The sequence below is a fragment of the Theobroma umbraticum genome, unplaced genomic scaffold, assembly GCF_002168275.2.
Source record: "Theobroma umbraticum cultivar Fairchild unplaced genomic scaffold, ASM216827v3 scaffold_81.0, whole genome shotgun sequence".
Classification (NCBI taxonomy): Eukaryota; Viridiplantae; Streptophyta; class Magnoliopsida; order Malvales; family Malvaceae; genus Theobroma; species Theobroma umbraticum.
In genome coordinates this window covers 2559302-2585678 of record NW_018397268.1, presented here as the reverse complement: position 1 = coordinate 2585678, position 26377 = coordinate 2559302, and the positions used below count along the sequence as shown (strand labels likewise).

General features: G+C 34.9%; 5 protein-coding genes across 7 annotated transcripts; 4 read left to right on the top strand and 1 right to left on the bottom strand.

Annotated features, from left to right (window-relative positions):
* The first annotated feature begins 457 nt into the window (after positions 1-457).
* On the top strand, positions 458-5006 carry LOC110425106 (mitochondrial hydrolase YKR070W-like). Its single transcript, XM_021439911.1, has 12 exons — positions 458-661; positions 785-888; positions 1070-1105; positions 1401-1474; positions 1572-1612; positions 2211-2282; positions 2387-2579; positions 3157-3252; positions 3669-3736; positions 4201-4405; positions 4534-4617; positions 4711-5006. The coding sequence occupies exons 1-12, from the start codon at positions 561-563 to the stop codon at positions 4768-4770; spliced, it is 1134 nt and encodes a 377-aa protein (XP_021295586.1). The 5' UTR covers positions 458-560; the 3' UTR covers positions 4771-5006.
* A 411-nt stretch (positions 5007-5417) lies between these two features.
* EMB3136 (Ribosomal protein L10 family protein) lies at positions 5418-6404 on the top strand. The gene has a single exon (XM_021440188.2). It carries the CDS (start codon positions 5495-5497, stop codon positions 6176-6178), a length of 684 nt encoding a protein of 227 aa, XP_021295863.1. The 5' UTR covers positions 5418-5494; the 3' UTR covers positions 6179-6404.
* A 2520-nt stretch (positions 6405-8924) lies between these two features.
* LOC110425579 (peptidase M1 family protein) lies at positions 8925-13168 on the bottom strand. Of its 3 annotated transcripts, XM_021440491.2 has the most exons (6): positions 11960-13168; positions 11194-11427; positions 10768-11094; positions 10202-10502; positions 9364-9400; positions 8925-9230 (listed from the first exon to the last, which is right to left on the bottom strand). In XM_021440491.2, the coding sequence occupies exons 1-4, from the start codon at positions 12959-12961 to the stop codon at positions 10206-10208; spliced, it is 1860 nt and encodes a 619-aa protein (XP_021296166.1). In that variant the 5' UTR covers positions 12962-13168; the 3' UTR covers positions 8925-9230; positions 9364-9400; positions 10202-10205. The 3 variants fall into 3 exon arrangements, with proteins under 3 accessions (XP_021296166.1, XP_021296164.1, XP_021296163.1); XM_021440489.2 differs by having other exon boundaries at positions 8925-9400; XM_021440488.2 differs by lacking the exons at positions 8925-9230; positions 9364-9400 and having other exon boundaries at positions 9908-10502.
* Positions 13169-14691: 1523 nt separating this feature from the next.
* LOC110425581 (protein TONNEAU 1a-like) lies at positions 14692-19686 on the top strand. Its single transcript, XM_021440492.2, has 8 exons — positions 14692-14898; positions 16182-16314; positions 16891-16979; positions 17111-17233; positions 18250-18377; positions 18487-18512; positions 18599-18755; positions 19319-19686. The coding sequence occupies exons 1-8, from the start codon at positions 14812-14814 to the stop codon at positions 19368-19370; spliced, it is 795 nt and encodes a 264-aa protein (XP_021296167.1). The 5' UTR covers positions 14692-14811; the 3' UTR covers positions 19371-19686.
* Positions 19687-21332: 1646 nt separating this feature from the next.
* Positions 21333-24856, top strand: LOC110425414 (P-loop containing nucleoside triphosphate hydrolases superfamily protein). Its single transcript, XM_021440324.2, has 4 exons — positions 21333-21788; positions 22442-22582; positions 23776-24048; positions 24250-24856. Exons 1-4 carry the CDS (start codon positions 21444-21446, stop codon positions 24391-24393), a joined length of 903 nt encoding a protein of 300 aa, XP_021295999.1. The 5' UTR covers positions 21333-21443; the 3' UTR covers positions 24394-24856.
* The last annotated feature ends 1521 nt before the right edge of the window (positions 24857-26377 follow it).

Below are 26377 nucleotides of genomic sequence, written 5' to 3'. Positions count from 1 at the left end.
TTTTTCATTTATCTTATATAAAATTAAAATATCATACATATTTCTTTTAAAACATTTCGACTTATATTCTTTTTCACTCGATCCAAACATATTCTCGTACCACCCATCACCTTGTTTACTTTCTTTCTTGAGACGTTTAGTGTAAATCGAATCTATTAAAGTATTAATTTATTACAAATTATTATTTTACTTGTAAAAAATTAATTTGATGAATCATATAATATTTATATTTGTGAGCTTTTCAAAATCTATCTTAAACGAGATTAAACATTTTATTTATTTCTTTTTAAGCGTATGACATGACATAGGATTTTACCTATTTGAAAATTTAATAATAATGGAATACAAATTAAGAAAAAAAAAACTTCAACTATTTTGGTAATTTTCAATTGTTAAGAAATAATATAACTAAACGACGTCGTTTAATGAATCTTAAAATAACGGTCAAGAACTCCAGGGAGGATGAGAGAGAGGGAGAGAGCCACCGGCTTCAAGCTTCTGGTGACCACGAGAGCTTGCACTTTACAGAGAAGGAAGGAGAGAGAGAGCTAGGTTTGGAAATGAGATTTCACGCAACGACGATTTCTAGGGTTTCTCAATTAAAAAACAGAGCTCCTCTTTTGTTTCAATCGTCTCAGCTTCGCTCCAACCACCAACAAAGGTTCACTTTTTAGAAAAAAAAAGCAAATTTTGTTTAAATTTATTTTTTGGTTCCCTAGAAAAGGCATGGAAAATAAGAATGAATCAGAAATTTTGAAAATTGAGGTTGTTTTTCCAATTTCAGGTGTAATTTTGGAATTGCATTTGATATCGACGGGGTTGTTCTTCGTGGCCGTGTTCCTATTGGAGGTTCTCCACAAGCTTTGAGAAGATTGTACGGAGATTCTGGTACTATAAAAGAATTTTATTTATTTTATTTTCTTTACTATCATGAATTTTATTTTCTCTGTTTTAAATTTGTTTGGTTGCCTTGAAATGAAAGAAATTAAGAAAAAGAGGAAAAACTAACTGTTGATCAGTACGACTAATTGCTAATATATAGTATTTTTTTTAATGAATTCTTCAACAGGTGAATTGAAGGTTCCATACTTGTTCTTGACAAATGGTGAGTCATTTTAAATTGAGTCTAGTTTATTTTTAATATTGATGGAACCATAAAGATTTGCATGGATTATACCATTTTACTCTTTTAGCTATAATTTTATGAAATGATGCCGAACATATATAATTAAAGGTCTACATTGGTGTTCTGGTAGTTGGAAAACTGTGAACTTATTCAGCATTATATGGCAATCCAACTGCAACGCCGAATTTAACCTATGGAATATTTATGTGAGAGTAGTATGAGGAGTATTATATTATGTCTTTGGTAAAATGACATGGCTGTTTGACTTAAATAGGAGGAGGTGTCCCAGAAACTAAGCGAGCTAAGGAGTTAAGTGAACTTTTGGGAGTAAATATTTTGCCTTCTCAGGTAGAGTGTAGGTGTTTTTATATGAATGTGGAGTTTTCCATGTTTATTACGTTTGTGTGGTTGAAAAATGGATTGCTGACATTTACTTATGATGCAGGTCGTACAGGGTCACTCACCTTTTAGAAATTTATTGAAGAAGTGAGTAGATAATGATTCTGCATTGTATTTTGACTTACCACATGCTATCACTAGATTATCAATAAATGAGATCATGGTTACTTGAGGTGTTGTAATTGGATTTATGCAAGCTAACTTTGGATTGGTAAATATCAACATTTGCTTCTTTTGGGAATTGCAATGAGGATGACTTTGATCTCTTCCATATAACGTGTTGGAAGAAAGTATGCGGATTAGAGGATCAACTGTGGAGTAGCTAAGTTTCCAAAAATCTTAAGATTTCATAATTGTATCAGACATTATAGGTTGTTGTTATTGATTTAATTGTAGTAGATAAGACCTGGGTGAATTGCGCATCATCTTGTTTTCTGAAAGGTATTCTATTTTAACAAGTTTAGCATTATCAGTTTAACTGAAAAGGAGATTTATATTAATTTCTAGAATGTGGAATCCTTTTCATTTGCTTCTAGAGTTCTTTTCTCTTGAATATTGACATCATTAACTTATAGTTAACATACAACCTATGCGTTACTCTAATTCTTTCCAATTGCCTTGATTTATTTAGATGTTCATGGTGGAGTTAGCTGATATTTGTTTTCTTTTGTTTTTTCCAAGTCAGATTTGAGAATGAACTCATTATTGCTACTGGGAAAGGGAACCCTGCTTTGGTGATGTCTGAGTATGGCTTCAAGTAAGGGCTCAGTTTCATGTTTAGGTCTGGAAAAGTCCTGATTTCCATTGCATAGGTTTTTAATATTTTTGGAAATATATACAGCTAAGTTATTTTGGTGCTAGAAAAGTTCTGTCAGTGGAAGAATATGCATCTTACTTTGATAGCATTGATCCTGTATCTCAATATAAGAGATGGACAACTGCACCACTGTCAGATAGGAAGGCACCAGCAGTGCCAAGATATGATGTTTTCTCAGAGAGGATTAAGGCAGCATTTGTTGTCAGTGATCCTGTAGACTGGGGCAGGGACATTCAGGTATTTCTTATTCTACTTTTGAATTAGAACTGTAAGTCTATGTGCATCTTCAAATCTCATCCAAAAGTCTCCTTGAATGGTGTACTTTCAAACTCTTTATTAAGCGATTTTCTTGTTGGTTAATTTGATATTGCACCATAACTTATTCTGGTGTTCATGATATTCAATGTGAAACGAAAGCAAGTTGTGAAATTGTTGAATTAGACACTTCTGTTTACTTTTCTTCAGAGAAAGAAACCATTAACAGAAATGTTGGAAACATTTCAATGGCAATGTCTTGTTCGTTGCTTGATGAAATACCCTTGTCCGAAATTTGTGAAACAGTTTCATGAAATCATTTGCTTTAAGATTTGAAAATGTAGATTTCATGCAACAATGTGGCATTTTGAGTTTCACATTTTAGATTAGATTATAGGTTGAACTGCTTTGCTTTATGAGGACTTGGATTGTGCTTTTGCTAAAAGTTGCAAGTAACCTCTACTTGTGGCAGTGGAAAAACTGTAATTACTCAACATTCTATTAGAAATGATCTTCTCCTTCCACAACATCTTATAAATTGATTGCTTGATTGCTTCAGGTGCTATGTGACATTTTAAGATCTGGGGGCCTTCCTGGAGATGCAAAAAGAGACCAACCACCTTTATATTTTGCCGCAGATGATCTTGAATATCAGGTTTGTTGTTGTGCTCATTTGTGTATGAGAGAGTTTCATGGAATGTTTCATAGGGACTCAGCATTGAACCATATTATGCACAGATGGACAGAGAACAATCCTGAATTCAAGGGGTTCATAATAGAACCTGTTTTCTTTTGCTTACAAATATCTGTAAACCTGAGAGTTTGAGATTGAATACATAAGGTTACAGGCCTACAATTGCCTGTGCCTATGCTGTGCTCTTGGCATCAAGCATGTTGATAACTATATTATTGACTATTTTAATGTAGTTACTAGAACTTCCACTTCTTTTGACTCGGCCTTAACTCTTAAGCAAACTTCTGCTCTGTGTTATGGGATAGGATTTGATTCTTTTAATACTTCTCATTTCCGAGAAGTAAATTTTGCACTAAACTTACTAGTACCCTGATCAGGCTGCCTTTCCATCTGAGCGTCTTGGATTGGGTGCTTTTAGAATTGCACTGGAGAGCATCTTCAACAGGTAAGGTTAATGTCTCATTGCATTAGATAGTTCACATCAAATTGAGAATTCAGCTTGAATCACCCCCTGGGTTGTATATAACTCCGTCGCCTTTTTCCAATAGAAAAGGGAAATACGTCTCCATTATTTTGACAAGAGAATTTTCTTGAATATTTTCTGTTTGTTTACTCCCCAAGTCAGGGAAGTGACTAAGACATTGGCATAGTAATACTTGTACATTCTGGTGTGACTGTTTTTTCATTTCAGGAAACTAAGAGATCATTCTTTTTATCTAGTGAAATATTTATCCTTAGATTTATAAACTAAGTTGTAGAATTTCCAGTAAGAAGACCTGAAGAATCATCTCTTCACCTGCAGGCTTTCAATAAACTCCATGTGGCCAAAGACTTGACGGATCATACATATAACCTCTTTGTAAACAGTTGTGTCGTCTATTACAACTTCTATGTTTGTCCTTTTTGCAGAATCAACCCCAAAGGTCTGGAGTATGTATCTTATGGGAAACCAAATCCATTTGTGTTCAAGAATGCCGAAGCAATATTAAGCCAACTCCAGTCATCTTCCTGCGTAGATCATTCCGAGAACAATGGAGTTTCTGGATCACATCCTTTTGAAACACTTTACATGATTGGTGATAATCCTTCAGTTGATGTCAATGGCGCACGACAGGTTTGTCTACATACACCTTATAATTCCTCAATCGTATGCATAAAACTCGCAGACAGAAGAAGTCCATTCAGTTATACTTTTGTTTGAGCCTTGAGGATCAAAACTTATGAACATCTTTTAATTTCCAGGCCGGGCATCCTTGGTTTTCTATCTTGACAAGGACAGGTGTTTTCCGAGGAAAAGATAATCATGCAGAATTTCCAGCAAACCTGGCAAGTTTACTAATCGATCTTAATGATGTCGAAAAGAAATCTGTCATACTTCTTTAGTTTACCTTATTAGAGGCTTCCCTGTTTGCTGTGCAGGTTGTTGATACTGTTGAGGAGGCAGTAGACTATATTCTGAGAAGAGAGTATAATTCTTAGCAATCAGCCCTTCTCCCAAGTGTTTCTTCATTTTGTCCTTGGAAACATATTTTTGGTAGAACCAAAGCTCATTGCCCCAACAAAATTTTGTGGTTTATTTGAATGCATTCATAGATACCACCATTGGTAATACTATGTTTCAGGTCCAGTTTGACATTACAATTACGATAAAATATTGAGATCGAAAGGATTTTCTTTCGTAATTGAGATTTAATTGTAATTTATATTTTGTTTAACCATCGTAATCTAAATTTTCTCTATTATTAATGGATATCATTAAAGAAATGTCATTTTATCAATAAATTTATTTGATAAAAATAAAGTTATTTAATTTAAAATAAAAAAATAAAAATTGGATTGAATGTAAATTTTATGTATCAATATTATTTTAATAAAATTTTTACATATAATTGAATTTTTTGAATTGCATCGATTTATCGATTTTGATTTTTAAAATTATTTTTTATATAATCATATTTTGAAAAACAAACTAACTTGCTCTAAAACAAAGGGTAAAGTGAATTCTGATAAGTTAAAAAGTATTTTTGATTAGTATTAAACCATTCATCTAAATATTGGGAAAAATAAAATAAAATAAAATTCTGAAGGTCTTAGAGGTAATTTTGCTTCTACCCCTTGCAGTTTCAGTTCCTCGACCCTGCTAACTGGATAAGCCCCCGTAAAGCTCCCATTCCCGTCCTTGCGTCCTCTCTCTCTCTCTACAATGGAAACCACTCTCCTTTCCTTCCCTTCATACAAGCCTCCACCTTCCCAAACCCAAACTCTGAAACCCACAAACCCATTTTTACACTCTTCCAAACCCAAGTTCCCTTCCTTCAAACCCACCACCCCTTTCCCTTCCATCAAAGCAGCCATTTCCCGTACCAAAAAGGAAGAAACGGTTGAAAGGGTTAAAAGCCAATTAGAGAACTGTTACCTTATAGCAGCTGTAAAATACACGGGCTTCACTGTTAAGCAATTCCAGGAATTACGTAGATCACTTCCGGAGTCATCCAAGCTGCTCGTAGCTAAAAATACTTTGGTTCTCAAGGCTATTGAAGGAACTCCCTGGGAAGCCTTGAAACCTTGCATGAAAGGCATGAATGCTTGGCTTTTTGTTCACAGTGAAGAAATCCCAGATGCTATTAAGCCTTACAGGACGTTTCAGAAGGAAAAGAAGGTTGAAAATGACTTCACAGGGGCGGTTTTTGAAGGGAAGTTTTATGGGCCTGGAGAGTTTAAGCAGTTGGAAAATATGCCTACCAGGGCTGAGATTTATGCTAAGCTTTTGGGAAGTTTACAGAGTCCTGCTATTGGACTTGTTGGGACACTCCAGGCTCCAGCCAGGGATGTTGTAATGATTTTGCAGGCTTATGTAAAGAAGCTGGAGGAGGAGAGTGGGCAATAGTGGGGTTTTCAGGATTCCTTGGTGGAGGATGGAGAGTCCTTCAACTTGTAAGTGTAATTTAAGAACCCCTCTTTTTTTTTCTTCTTGTTGTATTTAAAGAGAGAATTGCGTCAATTGTGCTAATATGTTTTTATTTTTGTAAAATAATGTAAAATTGGAATTTGAATTGGTGATGTTGAACCTCATTGCAAGATAAACTATTTAGTGATTCTTTTGAATTTTGTCATCTTCTAGTGTGTTGGATTTATGGTTATTTCATTTCTCATTGTTGGTGCCTACATTTGATTTTAGCATCTCTATCTTAGGAGCTCACATCTTTATCCCCAATGGAACTTCCCGGTTGTTAGAAACTAGGACTTTTAACCTAGATATCTCTGGCTCAAATCTTGGAGATGGAAAGATGTGAGATTTATGAGATATAACAGAAAATTACTTCCTGTTTTTGTGTAGCTCAAACTTCATGGGCTTCGATATGTAAAGAAGAGAGAAAAATAAAACGATGATCAGCATTTCCTAGTGAGTTTTGTTACTGCTGCAAATCTTGGTCTTGTTTGTACCATGCATGACATTTCATTAGAACTGAAGTTGAATGGTAAAGCTAAAAATTCAGTTACTTCATCTGAGGGTTCTTACTCTGGTATTTTTGGTCATTTATCATTGTATGCATAAATTAAGCTTGCTAGATTTTGGGGAACTTGATCGTTTTCTCCTCAAGAAGTCTATTTCTGTCGTGGATCTACATGTAAATGGATCTTTTGAGATGCTTGGGCTGTCTGTTAAGTTATTTAGATTGGAGATAGGCAGGCCTGATTTTGATTGATACCTGTTTTGTTCCTGAAATTTGTATGTAGCAATTAGTACTAGTTGTTTTCGTCTAAGGTCTTACAAGCTGCAGAAAGTAAAGGTTTCATTTAATTGAATGACTTAAAAGCTGTGTATCAGAATATGAGAGTAGAAGACATGATTTTGTTACTGAGAGTTGTGTTTCCCATTGATGTCAAAAGTATTTCAATCTGTTAATGGGGGAGATTTTTTCCAAATCAAAAATAGAGCTTACAGTGAGCATTATATCGTGTTTAGATCCCTCATACCAACTTTTACACGGATGCTTTGTGCATTTTAATTGCTGAATTTCTTCCCTCAAATTGTCTCAGAGATAAAAGTAAGACTTGAAGAGACTCTCCTCCACCTACTCATCTATCAATAGATGCAAAGGAACCCAAAATCCTTCCCCTGTTACAGCACTCACCAACCTCAATTGGATCAGAAATGTAGAAACAACCCTGTACATTAAGCTTTTCACCAACACCATTAACTCCCAAACAATTGCCTACCTCTTCTTGATGGTGAGGCTAGCACACCAGCATCACAGAAGCAGCCATATCAAGAATCATTCCATGGTAACCTCAAAATTGCATCACTTGCAGCCTGCAAATGCTGGCATCTTCTTGAAACACAAGTCTAAAAATATAACTGCCATTATCTGTAATGGTTAATGCTAAAATCTGGCTCTGGAGTCAACATTTGTGCTTAGCTGAATACCTGCAAGACAGAGGCCGTTAGAAAGGCTGGAGCTTGGCTCAACTATCTGACAGTGAAGTCAGAAAATATCAAAGAGTGTAGTAAGAGAATGTATAGAGAGTGTCTGAAAGAGAGAAACAGGAGCCTCCTTAGCTTGGCCTATAGAAAGGGGTATCGAGATTGGCATAATGCCAACAGTGTCGTTTTTTTTCCCGACAAAGGGTTGCTTTTACAATCATTTCTTAGCTAGGCAGTGCAAATTGAATCCACAAACAATTCTTGCTATATTTTGGCAGTAACTTTCCAACAAAACGGCACAATTTCAACAGGGATGGCCAATCCACTCCTCCACAAAACCCCACGGCGCCCCCCACACCCCCACAAAATACTTCACCAACTTGGGGTCATCAACAATAAGAACAAACGTCTGGCAAGCACCTCCCTCCACCTTCTATCTGAGAAGCAAAAGGGACTCTTGTTTCAAGAAATATGAAAGGGACAGATATTCATAGGGAAGGTAGTTTTCATGGTAGAACACATTTATAAAAAATAGTACAGCATAACAACAATTAGAATATAAAGCATTTCTTCATTATGTTTGCTGATAAGAGAACAACTACAGAACGTTGGTGGTGAAAGTCGTGCAAGTATGTAATTGCAAAGAAAGTCGTTGAACAACCTTGGCAGGAAACAACATGCACTTTCAGCATTCTATATTTCTAGCAATTTCGAGAGCTATGGCCCCAGAAAAAGGAAAGAGAGTGAGAGCTGCACTGACAGGTCCTTGCAACAAATTGAATTGTAAAGAGTGAATAAGTCAAAACAAAGCTGGATCAAGTTTAAGGCTAAGGCTCAAGTTTTGCACAACCAAAAAAGAATTTAAAAAGGAAAAAGATCATGTTCATTGTTGATAGCATAGTATATGAAATTGACAGTTACCAGCAAGCAAATTGGAAGGAAAAGAATCTTTGCTTCAAATGGGGTTATGAAAATAACTTGGTGGGTCAATTATTCTCTTCAAACAGAAATCAATGGGCAAGTTTCTCCCTTTGCATTGCTTGAAAATGACGAGTAAAAAACCATGTTCCTCTTTTTACATTTTGCTCTTTGATTTGCTTAAATTTTGCAACTTCTCAAAGCTAAAATCTGTAATCAAATCCTTTTCCAGTGCCAGCATGCAGTAGCTGGACCTTCTCAAAACACAATACCTTCTAACTTTTGGAGATTTAATGCTCTCAAAAAGGAAAATTTAGATTCAAGTTGCTAATAATAAAAAATTTGGAGCTTTCAAATACAACTCATCAATTATACTACTAGTCAAACTCAGATGGAAATTTCATATATTGATTCATTGGAACCATAGCTGGTGTACAGATTGATGAAAGGGATGGCCACTTCAATTTAAGCAATTGTTCTTTTTATTCTCATGCACTGCAGAGCAGAAGATTCACATCTCATCTTCAATGAACTCAATGCCATTTCCTCAGTCCAATTCCAAATGCAGACCAATCCCATGAAGCTGACTAGAAAACTGCAAAAAACCTCCCTTTCAAATCCCCAGTTTTCTGTTTTTAAAACCCAGCACCAGTTCTCTCAACCTAATGAAAGCAAAAGAGTGCCACTTCCATGGTGAGGAATGAAAACCATCTGATATGATGCCTTACCTTGGCTGTGAAATTCAGAGGATATCCCAGATTATACCTGTGACAAGTTATTATAGGCCAGCACCTTTAGATTGTGAAGGAACCACCCATGGAAAAATGTATTAGGAAAACTAGTATTCTAAAACTTCAAGGACAAACTTATGTAAATCATGAATTACACCAAACAAAAATTGGAAAGAAACATTGCTATGTTAAAATATTAGAGGCATAAAATAATTGAATGGCATCAGACATGTCCTATAACATGTGACAAAGGAATTGCTTTAAGTATAGCTATACTAGTGTTCCATTCCATATGGGAGATCTCATGTCTGAAATCCCTCTCCCTTGATAGTATAAAGTAGCAGGAAAAAAACCAAATCACAACAGAGTTTCACTGCTCACTAGAGCACAACTAGTGCAGACAAAATGAAGAAGTAATTGCCTCTCACCAGCTTAATCTTTGCCATCCAAAGTGTCTGACGAGATTGAAAATGTGAAAGAATAAAGAATAAAAGCACACCAGCTTGGCAAAGAAAGTAGCCACCGAGGATAGAAGTATCACTTTTAAAGTAAAGTCATAAAGCTTCGGATTCCCTTCCATCTTTAGATTAATTATGGTTAAAAGCATCAGAATGGAAACAACATTTGCCAGGTGTTGAAGCACATAACAGTAAACTTTAAGCATAATATATTTCTCAAGCATTATCTAAAAGGCCATATCAGCCAAGCAAGAAGCATCTATCAACAAAATCAGCAGGCACGATAATGCCCACTAAATCTCCAATCTCAGCATTATAGGCCTCGATCATCTTTGATTAAGATTCTAATATACTATTTATTACATAGTGTTATGTACCATTCTAGAGGTGCTTGGCCAAGATTGACTCAACAACTCCTTGAGCTATGGGGTGATAACAGTCATGAGCCTCAGCGAATACCCTTTTGGCCAAAATCTTCTCTTCCTCTTTTCCAATACCTTGTACTAGAGCAGTATAAAGTGGACGAAGGTACTTCATCCTCCCAACTTCCTTCAAAGTTTTCTCCACCTCACCATAGAAATCTCTGCACTTGGCAAAAATGGCCAGTTGAAGAAAAGCCACTTTTACCTCATAATCATTTGATTCTGATAGCCTGTAGCGTGCATCCAAGGCAAAGACCTGCATAATACACAAAACAGTATCATAAGCTAACAATTGAGAAGAGGTCAGAATACAATGACTTGAAGTTTGCAACTATGAAAAGTGGATCTCTCTTTAAATGTTCTCCAAAGCTTAAAAACTCATATATATATGCCATAGGCTAAGGAAAGTAGAACATAACAGATCAAGTAATTTTATAACCTGAATTTCAAGAAAACATTATACAGTCAAGTCATCTCACAAAGCAGAAGAGAAAGAAGCTTTAAGAGAGAAACAGCACTACCTGGGAAGCCTCTACAACTTTAGGCAGGTTCTCTAAGTAGAGCTCCCATTCCTGCCCTTGCCAATCCGCAACTTCATCCTCCCTTGGCATCCTCCCAAGTTTGAATTCATTTGCCAATGACACAATTTTGGTGTAAAGGTTGGATACCGGTTCATATGCATCGGATGGGATGCCAGTCCCTTCAGTCCACAAGACCAGGTCAATCTCTTTCTCTATTCCAGGGGCATTTGCTTTCAGGAAGTCAAGAAATGTCTCAGTGTCAATTGATTTGAACTTGAAGGTGGCAATATATTTCTTGACAAATTCATCAAAGGCTGGTCTTCCAATCTAAGCAATCCAGAAAAACACATAATGGTGTACTCAGATTATTTACAAACAACATGAAAACTTAAAAATGAAAAACATAAGAAGAACATTACAACACACCTGACGTTCAATGCGCCATAGGAACTGAAAACCTTTCTCATATGGAACTTGGGAATAAACTGTGTCCGGGTCCACTCCTTCCTGATTGGTTTTGAGCTTGGTGAATTCCAAGTTGTCCTTGAACCTCTCGATTTCCTCATTTAAGCCCCTCCAACCAATCCCAATATTCAATACAGCTCTGTCTTCACCCTGCACAGCCTGAACAATTCTCCTCTCTGCGTATGTTGTAAATCCCTGTAACCACAAAGAGAAATAAGGTGAAATCAATTGCATCAAACTTGCAAAGATAACAAATCTCTCTCACTTCAAATATTTATCATCAACAAGAACAATATCTGCTTGATGAACCATAAACCATTCAGGTGAAAAATCATTCTTTTACAGCATGCATGGACATTCAAAGACACAGGCATGACAAAGTAACTACCGTAAAAAGACAGTATCCATCTCCAAACTTTTCAGTTTGTAAATAAGATAAGGGATGTTGAAATTGAAAGAAAAAGGCAAACAATCAACCAATTCATCAGTGTTTCCATTTTCGATAGCAAAAACAACAAAACCATTTAATAACAGCAAAGTTATTAATACTGCGTCACTATTCCCTACCATATCCTCACTAAGCTCAGTTAACAAGAGAACCTTTTTTCATACATTCAATCACATCATCAAAGTTTCCATACATAACCATTTCATAACAGCAAAAAAACAACATTTTAAAGATATACAAACAAATCAAACACCTACAAACAAAAAACCACCATATTACCTCATTCAACCAAAAATGTTCATTGTTCTTGTTAGTAATCAAATTCCCAGTCCAACTATGTGCGAGCTCATGGGCCACGACCTGAGCCCCACTAGCATTTCCTTTAATCACAGTTGGAGTCAAAAACACCATCCTCGGATTCTCCATTCCACCATAGGGAAAACTCGGCGGCAAAACAAGCAAATCAAACCTCTCCCACTCATAATCCCCAAACAGCTTCTCCCCTTGCCTTATCATATCCTCCGTCCCCGCAAACTCCTTAGCAGCAGCCTCCAAAACACCATCTGCCGCCTCTGAGTAAACCCTAGTCCTCGGCCCCACTTCCCTGAATCCTAACTCCCCAACTGCAAACGCAAACAAATAAGGCGGAATCGGCTGGTTCATATCAAATTCCTCGACTACCCTCGTTTCAGAACACCATAAAGAATTAAACCCATTGGGTAACAAATTCGAATACCCTTCACCGGAAACCGGTAACCGCCTGTCCACGTGGCGAGCGGACATAACAGCGGATAATTCTCGGGGAACATTGAGAAAAGCAGAATAACGGATGCGGGCGGCGGGGGTGTCTTGGCAAGGGAAAACGGAGCGCGCGTGGATGGATTGGCATTGAGTGTAAACGAAAGGGTGTTTTTTGTTGAACGTCTGCGGCGGAGAGAGCCACTGGAGGGCGGAGGAGGAAGGGGAAGTGGAGAAAGTGATGAGGAAAGAAGAGAGGGCAGCGTCGTTTGGGAGGGAAAGGGAGAGGTGGGTTCCTTTGATGTGGTCGCAGAAAGGCGAGAGGGAGAAAGGGATAGGGTAAAGGGTGGAAGGGGAGAGGACTCGGTGGATAGAAAGGGAGCGCGTGTCGAGGGAGAGTGGACCGGAGTGAGGGGAAGAGAGAGTGAAGAGAGCAGCACCGTGGATGGTGGCGGAAGGGAAGTCGAAGTAGAGGGAAAGAGCGATGTGGGTTGTCAAAGGGTGGGTCGAATCGGTGAAGGAGTGAGGGTCTAAGGGTGCCATCGGAGCTAAAAGGAACGGATCGACAAGGTTAGGGTTAGGAAGGAAATGGGGGAGAATGGAGGTATTAAAATGGAGGATCTGGGACTGTGTGTTATGTGTATTTTAAAAATGGAGGGAGAATCAATATTGGAATCTATATGAAAAGGTCACATTTGGATCTAGCTCCCTTTTTTGCTCCTATTTTCTGTCTCATTTTTCTATCTCATGTCCTCTACAATTAATCTTAATAGAGCATAAAGCCTTTGCATTCTTCCATATAATATAAGATTGAAATATTCTATTTGTGGTTTTAATCCTTTGTCGTGATATTTTTATCAGATTCAATTTAATTATCGATCAACTTATTTATTTATTTTTTTAAATTGATCGAATCAAATTATATTCGTTAACATACCATTTTGTTATTAAATTATAATTATTTTCTTAAAAAATTAACTAGATAAAATATATAACATCCACTGTTTTAAAATTTTTAATTTCTTCAATATATTATCGAAACACGTTGCTTACTTCATTTGAAATGATTAACGTGATATACACACCCAACTCTTTACAAAAATTTTAAATAATAATTTATAAAAATTATACGAACTAATTGTTTTTTAATATAATTTAATGGTTTTGTGGCAATCCTAGTAGCTACTTGATATATATATATATATATAATATGAAAACATAATGTGATTTTTTTTTCAACTGAGCCCCAAAAAAAAGCCTCTGGTAATGCATATTGAAACAATTTTTATATAGTGAGATGAGGAAATTGCAAGTATACGGGCCGGGCTGTCTACCCAATGCAAGATCCATTAAGATCATGGGTCTTGGCCCATGTTGGGCCTTCCATATCACGTTTACGGGCTGTTGCAGATGGTCCGTTACCACAAATTGTGCTACGAGCCTTTCACAGTTTATTTGCTTATACGAGTTTATATTTAATATATTGTTAATGTATAGTATTTATATATTACAGTAAATTAAATATTATCATTTTATTAATAGATAAATTTAAAAATTAAAAATTTTAAGCGATAAATAATTATAATTTTTAAAATTATTTGTTTTAAAAACTACTACCATTAATGTGTTTTATAATATGTGGTATATAAAATAATGACATGTATAGTAAAAATATAATATAATCATATCATCAATATAATATAACATAAAAATACATTTGACGTTTTATTAATAAAACTAGACTACACACCACCTCTTTCTACCTCTCCTTTTCTTTCTGCAATTCATTTTTTTTATTTAGCTTTCATGTGATTAAAGAAAAAAACTCTTTTGTTATAAGAAAGTATTTAATTTTAAAAAATATAAAAATCTGTTAAAATATAATTAAAAATAAAAATTTATTTTAATTTTTTAAAATAATTTAAAGGGTTTTTTAAATATTAGACTGTGTAAAAATAATTTCAAATTTGATTATTTTTCATATCATTTGTTAAGAGGAAAAAAATTCTTTTTATGTTTGTTATCAATTTGTTAACACACTAGAGCTCAAAAAGGCATCATTATAATAAAATTTGAAACTTAAAATCCCCTGTGGGATCCACCCCATTATACCAGATCAGGAAATTGAACGGTTCAGATCTCACTTTCTGTCTGTGGGATCCAGTCTTAAAGGACCATGTCAAGAAAATAAACGGCCAAGAGAATACTTCACCCGCCGGTGGATCCCACATCCAGCTGACCTCAAAAAAAAATCAATTTTTATTATAATTTGCTGCACCCATCTTCAGCACCAGCGTCAAACAACTTCATTTTTTTTTCCTTCGAACACAAAAAGAAGAAGAAAAAGAAAGTTCCTATTTTTTCTGAAAATTTTCTGGGGAAACAAACAAGCGATGGATGATTACACGCGAGAGATGATGGATTTGAAAACCCTAGTTACACGAACCCTAGAGAAGAAAGGTGTTCTAGCTAAGATCAGGGTAAGAAAAAATTTTCAACTTTAGTTTCAGTTTTTTTCCTTTTTTTTTTTTTTGGAATTTCTTGTTTGGTCCTCGAGAATGTGAAAGTAAAGAGAAATGGGGTTGAAGAATTTGGCTAAGTTAAGTTAGATAGTTGAGTAAAGAGATCTTCTTTTGGCTTTGGATCTCGTGTTAAGAATAAAAACCTAACTTTTTTTTTAATTTTTTAGCTTTAGTAATAAATTGAGGGGGTGAATTGGGTTTTTAGAGTAGATCTTTAGCTGTTAATTTCGAACCTACCAATTAAAATTCATGATCTCAAAGCACTGAGGTGTGAGTTTTTTTTTTTGGGGGGGGGGGGGGGGAGGGGGGAGGAGGAATTAGATAAATGGATAAATTTATGTATTTTTGCTAATGTATTGAGGTGGAGTACTTGAAATTTCTGGAATAATGATGTTTAATGTGGTATACTGGAAATTTTGAATTTTTGGTATGGAGCGAGATGGAATTTTTTTTTTTTAAATTTTGCTGGATTGCAATTTAGAAACTTCGAATTAGCTGTGGCTTTTAGTATGGGGAATTTCTGTTATTTATTGTTGTACACTTCAATGCTTGTACATTTACTGATAACCTACAAAACTTCTTAATTGGCTCCAGCTTTTAGTCTGGGGATGTATTGGATTATAGGGAAGTGGTGGGGTTGCAGAGGGAAAGCTAAAATTGGGATTTGTGCACCACTTAGTCGCCAAGGAAAAGGGCAAGTCATTTTAAGTGATAGATAGCGGAGTACCTACTACTTGGGATTTATGCATTTTATTTTCTTAAATCTGTAAGTGAGCTGTTTCTAAAGGAAATAGAAGAGAAAGTTGTGTCTTGATTTTTCAGAAATGTGGAGCCTAGTTAGTGATGAGTGCCAAATTCTCTTTTGAACTTAAACAAGACTCCCGGAAAATCATTTTTCTTGTCCGCCTCCATTTATCCTTTTGGGGCTTCGAGGTGTGGTGAAGAAAAGGGAGGGGGGTATAACAAGTGCCTAGCGAAGTCATCATTAAGTTCTGTATGCGGTGGTAGTATTACTTTTACCTATTTGGATAGAAGTAGATCAGTAGTGTTATTATCTTTGAATAATTGTTGCTTGTGAAGTGTTCAGATTAATAAAGGTGTTTTTCATATGGTTTTAATTTTCTCTTTTCTCACTTGGATTTTTAATGTTAACATACTTGATATTGCTTTTTCCAAATGAATTAGGCACTTTAATTATTTTTGTTTTACCATTTTGGTCCCTCTTCCATCTTTCTTGCTAGGCTGAACTCAGGGCAAGTGTCTTTGAAGCAATAGAAGAAGAGGATCGAGTAATTGAAAAAGAAGAAGGTTTACCTCCTGCATTATTGGGCAGCTGCAATGATCGTGCTAAACAACTTCACGCTTCTCCTTCTGGTCAGTCAACAAATTTGAGCATTGTTTTCTTTGTATTTTTACATGGAAGTTATAAAAGTAGCCTGCATTTGTTGCTGACTATTCTTTTATTGCCAAAAAATGAACTAGTATCTAGTTTTCCTTTTCTTTTTTCTTCCTCAGAAGTGTTCCTACCTTTTATTGGCTTGTTAATCTTGTTTTTTGGGGGCTATTGTTTGATCCTCTAATGGTGTTTCTGCGTCCACTAGGGTTGGTAGTGTATTTAGTTCTGTGAGAAAAGTAACTAAATTACTCTATTTGTGCTTTGAGTTATAATAGAGCTTAGTGGCATAGTGTAACAACTAACAAGTCCCATATTGATTTGATGCTGATTTCCGTGCTTCTTGAGATAACATTTTATTTTTAAAAAATTCTGTTTGTTATTTCTCAGTAATCTTTAGAATACATATCCATCATTTTATATTGTTGTTCCTTGCGTGTAATTTTTAAATAGTTCATTTCAAAATTTTGAACTCATGCTAATGTTTCATTTTCATCTTCAAAATTTTTACATCTGCCTTTCCTGATCTCCTTTATAATGTGCACCGTGAAATGCAGGAAGACTGTTAACTGCACTAATATGCGAGTACTTAGACTGGGCGCAGCTAAACCACACACTAAAAGTTTATCTGCCAGAATGTAATTTGGTAATCAAGTAATTTTCAATGTATCATAGTTCTGATCTTTGCTTTAATATTTTATTCAATATTTCGCTTTTCTTTTTCTTTTGAAGCTTACATGTGAATCATTGGATATCTGTTCTTCTTTTACATTGTAGCAAAAAGATTTTTGGAAAGCTGAGTTGAAAGACTTTAGTGGGAAAAATGCTTATGATCTTAACAGAAACGGGGATAGTGGTCCTTTGCTTTTGGATGTACTTGAAGGCTTCTTGAAATTTGAGGTTAGTTAATCTTTGTTGCATATATTTTCAAACTATACACGTATTTTTTGGCTTATGATTTTTGGGCCATTATAGTGTTTACGTCATCTGAAGCTCATCTGTTCTTTGTTTGCTTTTGAGCAGCGATCAGTGTTATCTGGAATCTTACATTTTGGATTGAGAATGATGATAATTCTTTTCAGCTAAGCTGTAGCTTGCAATATTATTTGAATCTTTTTGTATCACCTTGTTTCAACTGTGGTTTGATGTCATGGATTCATCAACTTATTGGACAGAATAGTACATTAAGTGCTCTTGGATATCCATACGTCAACTTATGGATATATTTAGTTTGTGCATATATCAACTTATAGGACAGAATAGTAAAACATGTAGTTGTCTTTTGCTTTATGCTGGTTGAACTCCTAATTGAACCAAGGAAAGGCTTCCTAGCTAAGAAAAAAGCCATGATAAATGTTGAAAGTACAGGAGACTAGGGGAATAAGTTTTGTGTCTCTTCAGCACAGAACATGATCATTGATGTGTAATGTGGTGAGAAAAATAAATCCATGATGCTAATTTAAGGCTGTGACAAGTATAGGTGAAAGACTAGGTTTCATCATGTTTTAAGGAGATTCTAGTTGTCTTGAGTGAGAAGAAAATGTTCTCAGGATCCTTGAACTCTTTAATTGGATGAATTGGACATGTGAAGCTGAGGTTGATATTAAATGGTAAAAACATTAGACTTATCCTAGTAGTTGGGTTTTGAGGGGTTGTTTTCTAGGTCCGAATTCGAGCCTTTGTTAAGAACTAGTCATTTTCATGTATTGTTTGCAATTTACTTTCTGCTTTCATTATACAAGGGAGTTTGAGTTGTATTGAAGACGAGATGTTATTCGTTTTATCAAGTTTTGGGTGTTGTGTTAGATGCAATGTTATCCCACATTGCGATGACATCTTTCATTTTTTAAATGTTCTTCATATAATTTATATGTTGTGAAAAATAATGCTCACTGTTTTCGATCACGTTTTGTCAGAACTTATCCCAAGCGAAGGGAACTGGAAGGAGGCCACAGGAAATTGAGTCCTCGTCTAGTTTAGAGTCTCGAAACACAAGAAGACCCTCATCATCATCTGTTGCTGGTGGCTTGCCCCCATTAGGAAGGTGCTGGACTATTGTCTCCTCCTGAAATCATATTGTTATCTTTCTTGGTTCGCTCTTTTCCCCCCCAAGGCTGCTAAAACCTGACTAGTTTTGTTATTTTATGCAATAGGCCTGTTCCTGTTTCTCAGTCATCTGGTAAGTGATTATCTTATTTATATTTTAACATTCATACATATCTACTTTTTTGCTGTTTCCATCATCTGATAACTTTGGCCAATTAGATAGGAGAGCAGGATCCTCCATGTCTGGCTACAGGAAAGATGAGTACAGTTGGAGATATGACAATGATGAAATCCCAGAAGATGTGATTCGAGCTTCATCTGCCCTGGAAAATCTTCAACTGGACAGAAAAGCTAGGAATCTAACTACTTCTTGGCGGTTTGTTTCTCAACCCTGCTAATATCCTTGCCTCCTGGTTCAGTGTTTACTAGGAAAAATTAAATTTGCGATTTGGCTCAATAAACATGATTTTTAATATTTAATATAGTTTACTTGTATTGACCTTGTTCCTTGGAATGTTGCCGGCTAGTTTGCATTGTGGTTGCAATGCATCCAGCACATATTCTTTTTCTTCCACAGTTATGACCACTTTATCATCCACTAGTTGCAAAATTTTATGGCATCCTTGTGTCTCTTCAGAATCCATAATCATGAGAATGGATGAATGAATTTGCATTTCATACAATTTTGGATAAGTGTCTGCATCACCATTTAAGCTCTGTTTTTGACACTTCCATCATACTGAGATTGTTCTGATATTTGGCATGAAGACCAATGCATCTCTTTCCATTGACTGGTTTTATAAATGATTGATTTTAGATCCAGAGGAGTAAGATGAATGCCTATCACGTATTCATTAGTCAAATAACTGTAAAAAAATTCTATCAGTTTATGCTTAGCCAGTAAATATCTGAAGTCATATCTGCTTAATTTTGTCACAGGCATGCCGGGGATGGAATTAGCGAGGATGATGGTAGACCCGATCATATGTAGCTGAATGACATCTGTTGAATTATGGACCATGTAGTTTAGTGTGTATTTCAAGTTTTCGCCAAGCCAAGTTTCTTTTTTCTTTTTTTTGTCATTTTCAACCATAAAAGGAGGATATGTAAGTTCTATATATAATTGTGATGTGATTTTAGTGTTTCTCTTTGAGCTTTCTCTCCTCTCTTTCACTTCTTATCTTTTGGATCCATTTTAGTCTTTTTTAATCAGTTACTTCTTTATTCTAAGACCTTTCAGTGTATCAGCTGTTTTCAGGTTTTGAATTGGATGCTTAGATCAATTATTATTCTTTCAGGCTGAAAAATCTATGGCTGTTATCATTGTTGAAGTGTACTTATCTCTTTTTAGTGAGAACCAGAAGGATATGTTGCTGTAACTTACAAGTTACCAAAACTGTCTTGCTTCTCATCTCAGAGTGGATCTTAGTAAGCATTCTTTGTTTTTACTTTGTTACTTTGCACAAAAGAAAGGGTAATAAAATAATAATTGAAATTCCTATAATTAGTCTCGGTTAGTTAAATTATTTTTTATCATTTTATATCTACGTAGAATTGACAAAGTATTATCAGAGGAGTCAAAAATGTCATCAGGTCAAGTTATCATGTTATACATTTATTACGATATGTTAACATATTATATGACATAAAAATAGTAAATGAAGTTTTAATTAAAAATAATTAATTGAAAAAAATAAAAATATAAAAATTTAATCAAATGTAATAAAAATTAAAAAAAATTATTTGAATTTTCTTAATTCGGGATTATTAAGTATTATGCATTTTATTTTGTTTGCTTTATGTGGGTGCTTTAAAAGCTAGTGGTTCAAACATTAGTAATTCCAATAATTGAATAACCTATAATAAGACAAGTTCTTTTTTTAAAAATATTTTTGTCTTTTCTTTTTGAAAACAAAAGGGAAAAATAATACATGTTTACATATTACCATAAATTACAACTATTTTGTATATAAAGACTATTGAATTTTGGTCTTTTTATTTTTTCCCTTAATTATTTTTCTTCAAAAAGAGACCTTGTGTTGTGATACACAAATATTCTTTATTTATTTGTCTGTGAATGAATATTCAACTATAAATATAGAATTAATAAAACTATAATTCAAAATTTATATTTTCTTAATTTTTTGCAGAGAAGTTAAGGCAAGAACATGTAAACAATCAATAAAATAATTTTTGGGTATTAGAAAAAACTAATTGTCAATAAGAGTTTTTATTTACACTCTACTTAATCTAATCAACAAAGAGTTAGTTGACAAAAAATCTATTAAAAAATAAGAATTTAATTAAAAAGCCAACTTCCATCCATGTCATGCCAAAAACTAACTTAATTTCTGATTTTTCTCAATAAAAAAACCAAAAGTATAATGTTTTAATTTTTTTAATTATTTAAAAATTTAAAAATATTTTAATTACTTTTAATCAAAATTTTTATATTTTTATTTTAAATTAATTATTAATTAATTATTATTAATTAAAATATAATTTATTATTTTATATCTAAATAATATTGATGCGGTATTGATGTAGATATTAAAAAATATCATATAGCAACATCATCATCTACTTACTATTAATAAAAAAATAAAATTTATTCAAATTTTGTTGAATAAAAAGTTTTCGCTGTTTCTTAAAATAAGTAATGTTTGTAAATTTGAAGACAATTAAATTACCTTAATATTAAAATGGATCTTTGAAAGTAAAATTCAAATTCAAAATCATTTTTATGGATAAATTTTGAATTCAAAATCATTGAGTTAAAAAATCAATTATTACTTCCACTTTGCAAGAACTAATAAATATAATCATAAGGTCTTTTCAAAAAAAGAATATAATATTATCAAAATCCTTAGAATTAATTATTTATAATAATTTATTAAAACAAAATAAAAAAGGGGGACTCCCTCGTGGCAAAATTCAAAACGTCAAACTCTCGCACATTCTCCACGTTCCCTCACGTTAAGGAACCCAAAGAAGAGTATAATTTTCGAAGGCATAATTTTGTGTGTTCTTTTGCCAAACAATCCCTTCCCCTGCCCTTTTTACCATGGCGGTTTTCAGCCGTTGTTCCAGAGCTGCTACGGCGGCGACAACGCGAACGCAAACCGCCACCGCCACATTTTCTCGCATACTTCGAGCTCTCTCTCCTTCTTTCTGTTCTTCTTCCGTGTTAAATTCCGAAACTGACCTCAGTAATAGAAAACCCGCCTTGTTGGGGACTTTGAAGAGAGAGCCGACCGGTCGAAATGTCCAGTGGGTTTTCTTAGGGTGTCCCGGCGTTGGCAAAGGTACGTACGCTTCACGGTTGTCGAATCTTCTCGGCGTTCCTCACATCGCCACCGGTGATCTTGTCCGTGATGAACTCGCTTCCTCTGGTCCCCTTTCTTCTCAGGTCCAATCTTTTTTTGTTAGGGTTTTAGTTTTCATCTCTTTAAAAGAATTAGAAATTTGATTTCTTTTAACCGTTTTCAGATTAAAAAATGATTTTTTTTACAACATCTATTACTTTTTTTAACTGAATGGATGTTGGAAAGAAGAATTTATTGCCAATTAGCTTAAATATTTGTGATTTATTGCTGTTAATGAGTAAGTGAAAGAAATATTTAGAGAATTTGAGGTTTTGTTTAGTATCTTAGTTTGAGTAGTAAATGATGTGCAGATATTATTTTTGAATGATTAAAGTTAAAAGCTTTGGTTTTGTGGAACCATTATATTTGAATGTGTGTTACATTTTAACTTAATTATTTTCTTTCCATTTTTAATCAAATTGATTTTTACAGTTTTACTAATGACTTTGAAAAAAGCAAGGAGTAAAACCAATAAGCAAATGGATCCTTAATAAATTCATAACCTCTAAATTTTGTGCTGTTTTTAGCTATAACTAATTTTGGTTTTTGTGGAATTTGGAAATGATGGTACCTGCGTGTTCTGGAGAAAGACATTGAAATTGAAACATCATGAGGTTTTTTTTTGTTTTTTATATATATTGTTGTTTTTGCTTGGATTTTCTTGTTTTCTTACTAGTATTATATTTACCCTTGGCAGTTAAAGGAGATTGTTAACCAGGGCAAATTAGTTTCAGATGAAATTATAATTGAGCTCCTGTCAAAACGCCTTGAAGCGGGAGAAGCTAAGGGTGAATCTGGGTTCATTCTTGATGGTTTTCCTCGGACAATAAGACAGGCAGTAAGTGCTTCATTTTGACCAGTTGCTGGAATATCTTAGGTTGAACTTGATTTTACTTACAAGGAAATGTGAATATTAGGAAAGGCAGTGGTAAAAGGACTGGTACTCTGGAAAGAAAAAGTTATGCATTAGATACTAAATCAATCCCTTGCACCCGAGTATTTGGCTCATTGGTTGGTGCATGATCCCCTGCTTAAAGAGCAGGGTTCGAATCCCCTTTCCCCTACATCAAAAAAAAAAAATCAATCCTTTTTTATAGTTATATGCTGAAGGGTTCACTAGAAGCATGTATAGATTCCATCATAGTGTTTGAGATTAAAGTTTTCTGATAGCTTCTTGGTAATTTAATATATGCAACTTAGATTGCAACTCCTACATATCTTCTCAATGATTTATAGAATTGTCACTGATCATAAGTTGGATGGTTAAGCACTGGAAACTTTTCAAAACTTATTTTTGTTTGCCATATGCACTGTGAAGAATAGCGTTTTATCATGATAGGACTGAAAACTATTATATCAAAGCTGGTGATTTCATGTGGTCAAAGTTGTTATATTATTCACTACCTTTGTTTCATCAATAGTAAAATCTTGATTCCATGATAATCTGAAACTGCATCACACATAATGTCACTTTTGCTGCAGGTAATTTACTTTTCATATGGTCTAAGTTGTTACAATATTAGCAACTTTTGTTTCATCAAAAGTAACATCTTGATTCCATGATAATCTGAAATTGCATCAGAAATTTTGTTACTTTCCCTGCAGGTAATTTACTTACATATGCAGGTTTTTTCTAAAACTTTTATTAATTAATACGAAAGAGAATGAAATAGTCTTACAGAATACTAATTATTGTGGCACATGAATTCATCCTACTGCTATCTGTCATGGAATCCATTGCAGGCTGGATAAAGGTGAGACTTCCCCATTTAATGGAAAGCTGTGCATACATTGTTGGTTGTTTTGGTGTTCCATAAACGAATGAAAAAAGCCTTCCCCCCCATTTGGAGGAGGTGTTTGAGGGCATTGTTTAAATGTTAGGTACATTATTAGGAAACTTAAACTGTTGAGTTATTGAATATGTTTAGCATTTACAATGGCTCCATGCCTTGTTGTGCCAATTATCATAATTTAATTCTTCTGTAATATCTCTAAACCTGTAGTTACTATTTTATTATGCTTATATCCCAGGAAATATTAGAGGGGGTGACAGACATTGACTTAGTGGTTAACCTGAAGCTTCGGGAAGAAGCATTGCTTGCAAAATGCCTTGGAAGAAGGATTTGTAGTGAGTGTGGAGGAAACTATAATGTTGCTTGTATTGATATCAAGGCTGAGAATGGGAGGCCTGGAATGTACATGGCTCCACTTCCTCCTCCTCCTCAATGTGCAATGAAGCTTATTACTCGAGCTGATGATACTGAGGAAGTTGTTAAGGAACGGCTCCGCATATACCATGAGATGGTAATTTTCTACATTCCCATATATTTTTCTCTATTGCATTCTAAATATTTTAAATTTCAGGGAATGCTTGGGTATACTTTATTGAGGTTGAATGCACCTGACCTTTTGATACACAACCTTGTGATCTGGCCATTGTAATCGATGGGGGAAAGTTTATTCACTTTATTGACTGGTGCATTGTAAATTTTGTTGTTTGTGCAGACTCAACCTGTAGAGGAGTTCTACCGAAGTCGCGGGAAGTTGTTAGAATTTGATCTTCCGGGAGGAATCCCAGAATCCTGGCCTAAGCTGCTTCGAGCTTTGAATCTTGAATACCACGAGGACAAACAGTCTGCAGCTGCATGATGTCTTACATCTCTGTAACATGTCAACTATTTGCAAGGTAAGATAGGTCATTCTTTGCATGCACAACATGTGTATGCATATTGATTTTAAAACAGAAAAGGAAGAGAGAAACATTAAATCTGAAATAAAGCTAGACATGCATAAAGCCATAAACTACATAACAAGGTAGTTGTGTACTGGTATTCCTGAGAATGTGTAAAGTGGATAAGTTATTGTTTGGGGAGATGGGGAGGGCATTGTGTTATTTAAGTTGGCTACTGATGGTTTGCTTCAAAAAGAGTATACATCTGCTTGATGCCGGTGCCATAAGTCATTTTGCTGTATATTTTGTGTTATGTCAAGTGCATTAAAGCCGATTTTATCATTGTTAAATTTGGCATTACCCTCTGAGAAGGCAACTAGAACCAAACTTTGTTTTGACAAAAATAGAAATATTGATTAAAAAGCTTTATCTTTTATTGGTTACCCCGATTCGGGTATGACTATTTGATATGGGTATTTGAAGAGAAATGAAAAGTCAGAGCAACATAGTATATGTATATAGTTGTTCATCTGCAATGGATTCAGAATCCAAACATAAACTTGGGGGATGCTGAATCTATGGAGTAACTTTCTGCAGAGTTTCATTGGACAATGAAAGGATGTTCTTTTTAAAGAAGAGGGAGGTAAGGTCTGGTGTAAAACAATGGCTCTAGACCACATTGATGTATCTTACAATCTTACACCCAACATGAAAAGAAAAGATAGGTAGCTATTTCCATCTAAAAGTAATAGGACAAAAAAATCAATTCTTCTTAATTTGCATTAAAAAGAGTTTAATAATCTGATTTATTTGTTGCACTACTTTGATAATGGGGGTTTGATATTATATAAACCTTGGGTTATTTTTATATATATTGAAGATAATTTTTTGTATATTTAATGGCTCATTATTTAAACCATTTTGTTACAGAGAGTTGAAAAAAGAAAAATAAATTATACTTTTTATTCTTTTTTTAAAATTAATTATTTATTAAGAAATTAACATGAATATACGCAATGTTCATTAATGTATTTGATTTTTTTTTGGTTGATTTTTTTAGTTTTTGCTTTTTGTCTAAAAATAAAAAAATACAAAAGAATCAATCAAGTTTACTAAAAGTAAAAAATAAAAATAAAAAATAAAAAACTCGTTAAACTAAGTAAATAATTTCTGATAGGGAAAGGAGGGGGATTCTTCCTAGAAACCCCATGGATATAAGCCAGCGTTTGGACGGGCGGGAGTTTTATGATTCCCACAGGATCTCTGTGGGGGTTCAAATTCACTGTCTTTGGCGTCGACGGCGATCTCCTCCGGCGACGCACCGTTTCAAAAGATCCAACATTTGCTTGCCCATATGGCTGTAGAAGCGAAAATTCACTGTCTTTTCATTATCGCCGTCGACCCGCTCAGGAGGAAGCGTCAATAAAGGCGATGGATCTGCCTGCCACCAAAGATGACAGCATCGACGCCGCTGGTACGGCGGCCGAGGAGGTGCAGAAGGTTCTTTTGTCATAACGGTACAGACAAAAGAGAAGAAGAAAAAAGCTTGAAGTAGTCCTCTCAAATCCCCACACAATTACCACCAATGGCACGCCTCATCCGGTCGGCCGCCGTCTTCTAAACCAAACCTACCCGCAGAAAAGAAGCCATTACTAACAACCCTCTCGCGCGCTTTTTTTATAACATAAAATGACAACAATGCCTACTGCTAAATCGTATAGTAGTAGTAATGTTTTATTCCATGAACACCCTCAAGACAGCGTCAATCTCTGATTCCTCCCCCCCAGACCCCCACGAGCACCGCCGTCGGAGTATCCGGTTTGACTATCAGGGCATCTGCTCCGAACCATGACTCGAACCACCTTGCATGGGTGAAGCGAACCACCGAAGCAGCGCTTCCAAGTCGTACCTCTGAGGCGACCTTGGGGCCATGTGGGGTTCATATACCAATGTTCAAAGGCT

Coding starts and splice junctions, on each gene's coding strand:
- LOC110425106 (XM_021439911.1), top strand. CDS start 561: ATGAGATTTCACGCAACGACGATTTCTAGGGTTTCTCAATTAAAAAAC. Junction 1,475..1,571: donor TAAATATTTTGCCTTCTCAG/GTAGAGTGTAGG, acceptor CTTATGATGCAG/GTCGTACAGGGTCACTCACC. Junction 3,737..4,200: donor CTGGAGAGCATCTTCAACAG/GTAAGGTTAATG, acceptor TCCTTTTTGCAG/AATCAACCCCAAAGGTCTGG.
- EMB3136 (XM_021440188.2), top strand. CDS start 5,495: ATGGAAACCACTCTCCTTTCCTTCCCTTCATACAAGCCTCCACCTTCC.
- LOC110425579 (XM_021440489.2), bottom strand. CDS start 12,961: ATGGCACCCTTAGACCCTCACTCCTTCACCGATTCGACCCACCCTTTG. Junction 11,428..11,959: donor AACATTTTTGGTTGAATGAG/GTAATATGGTGG, acceptor TTGTGGTTACAG/GGATTTACAACATACGCAGA. Junction 11,095..11,193: donor TATGGCGCATTGAACGTCAG/GTGTGTTGTAAT, acceptor TGGATTGCTTAG/ATTGGAAGACCAGCCTTTGA.
- LOC110425581 (XM_021440492.2), top strand. CDS start 14,812: ATGGATGATTACACGCGAGAGATGATGGATTTGAAAACCCTAGTTACA. Junction 18,378..18,486: donor GGCTTGCCCCCATTAGGAAG/GTGCTGGACTAT, acceptor TTTATGCAATAG/GCCTGTTCCTGTTTCTCAGT. Junction 18,513..18,598: donor TCCTGTTTCTCAGTCATCTG/GTAAGTGATTAT, acceptor TTGGCCAATTAG/ATAGGAGAGCAGGATCCTCC.
- LOC110425414 (XM_021440324.2), top strand. CDS start 21,444: ATGGCGGTTTTCAGCCGTTGTTCCAGAGCTGCTACGGCGGCGACAACG. Junction 22,583..23,775: donor CTCGGACAATAAGACAGGCA/GTAAGTGCTTCA, acceptor CTTATATCCCAG/GAAATATTAGAGGGGGTGAC. Junction 24,049..24,249: donor TCCGCATATACCATGAGATG/GTAATTTTCTAC, acceptor TTGTTTGTGCAG/ACTCAACCTGTAGAGGAGTT.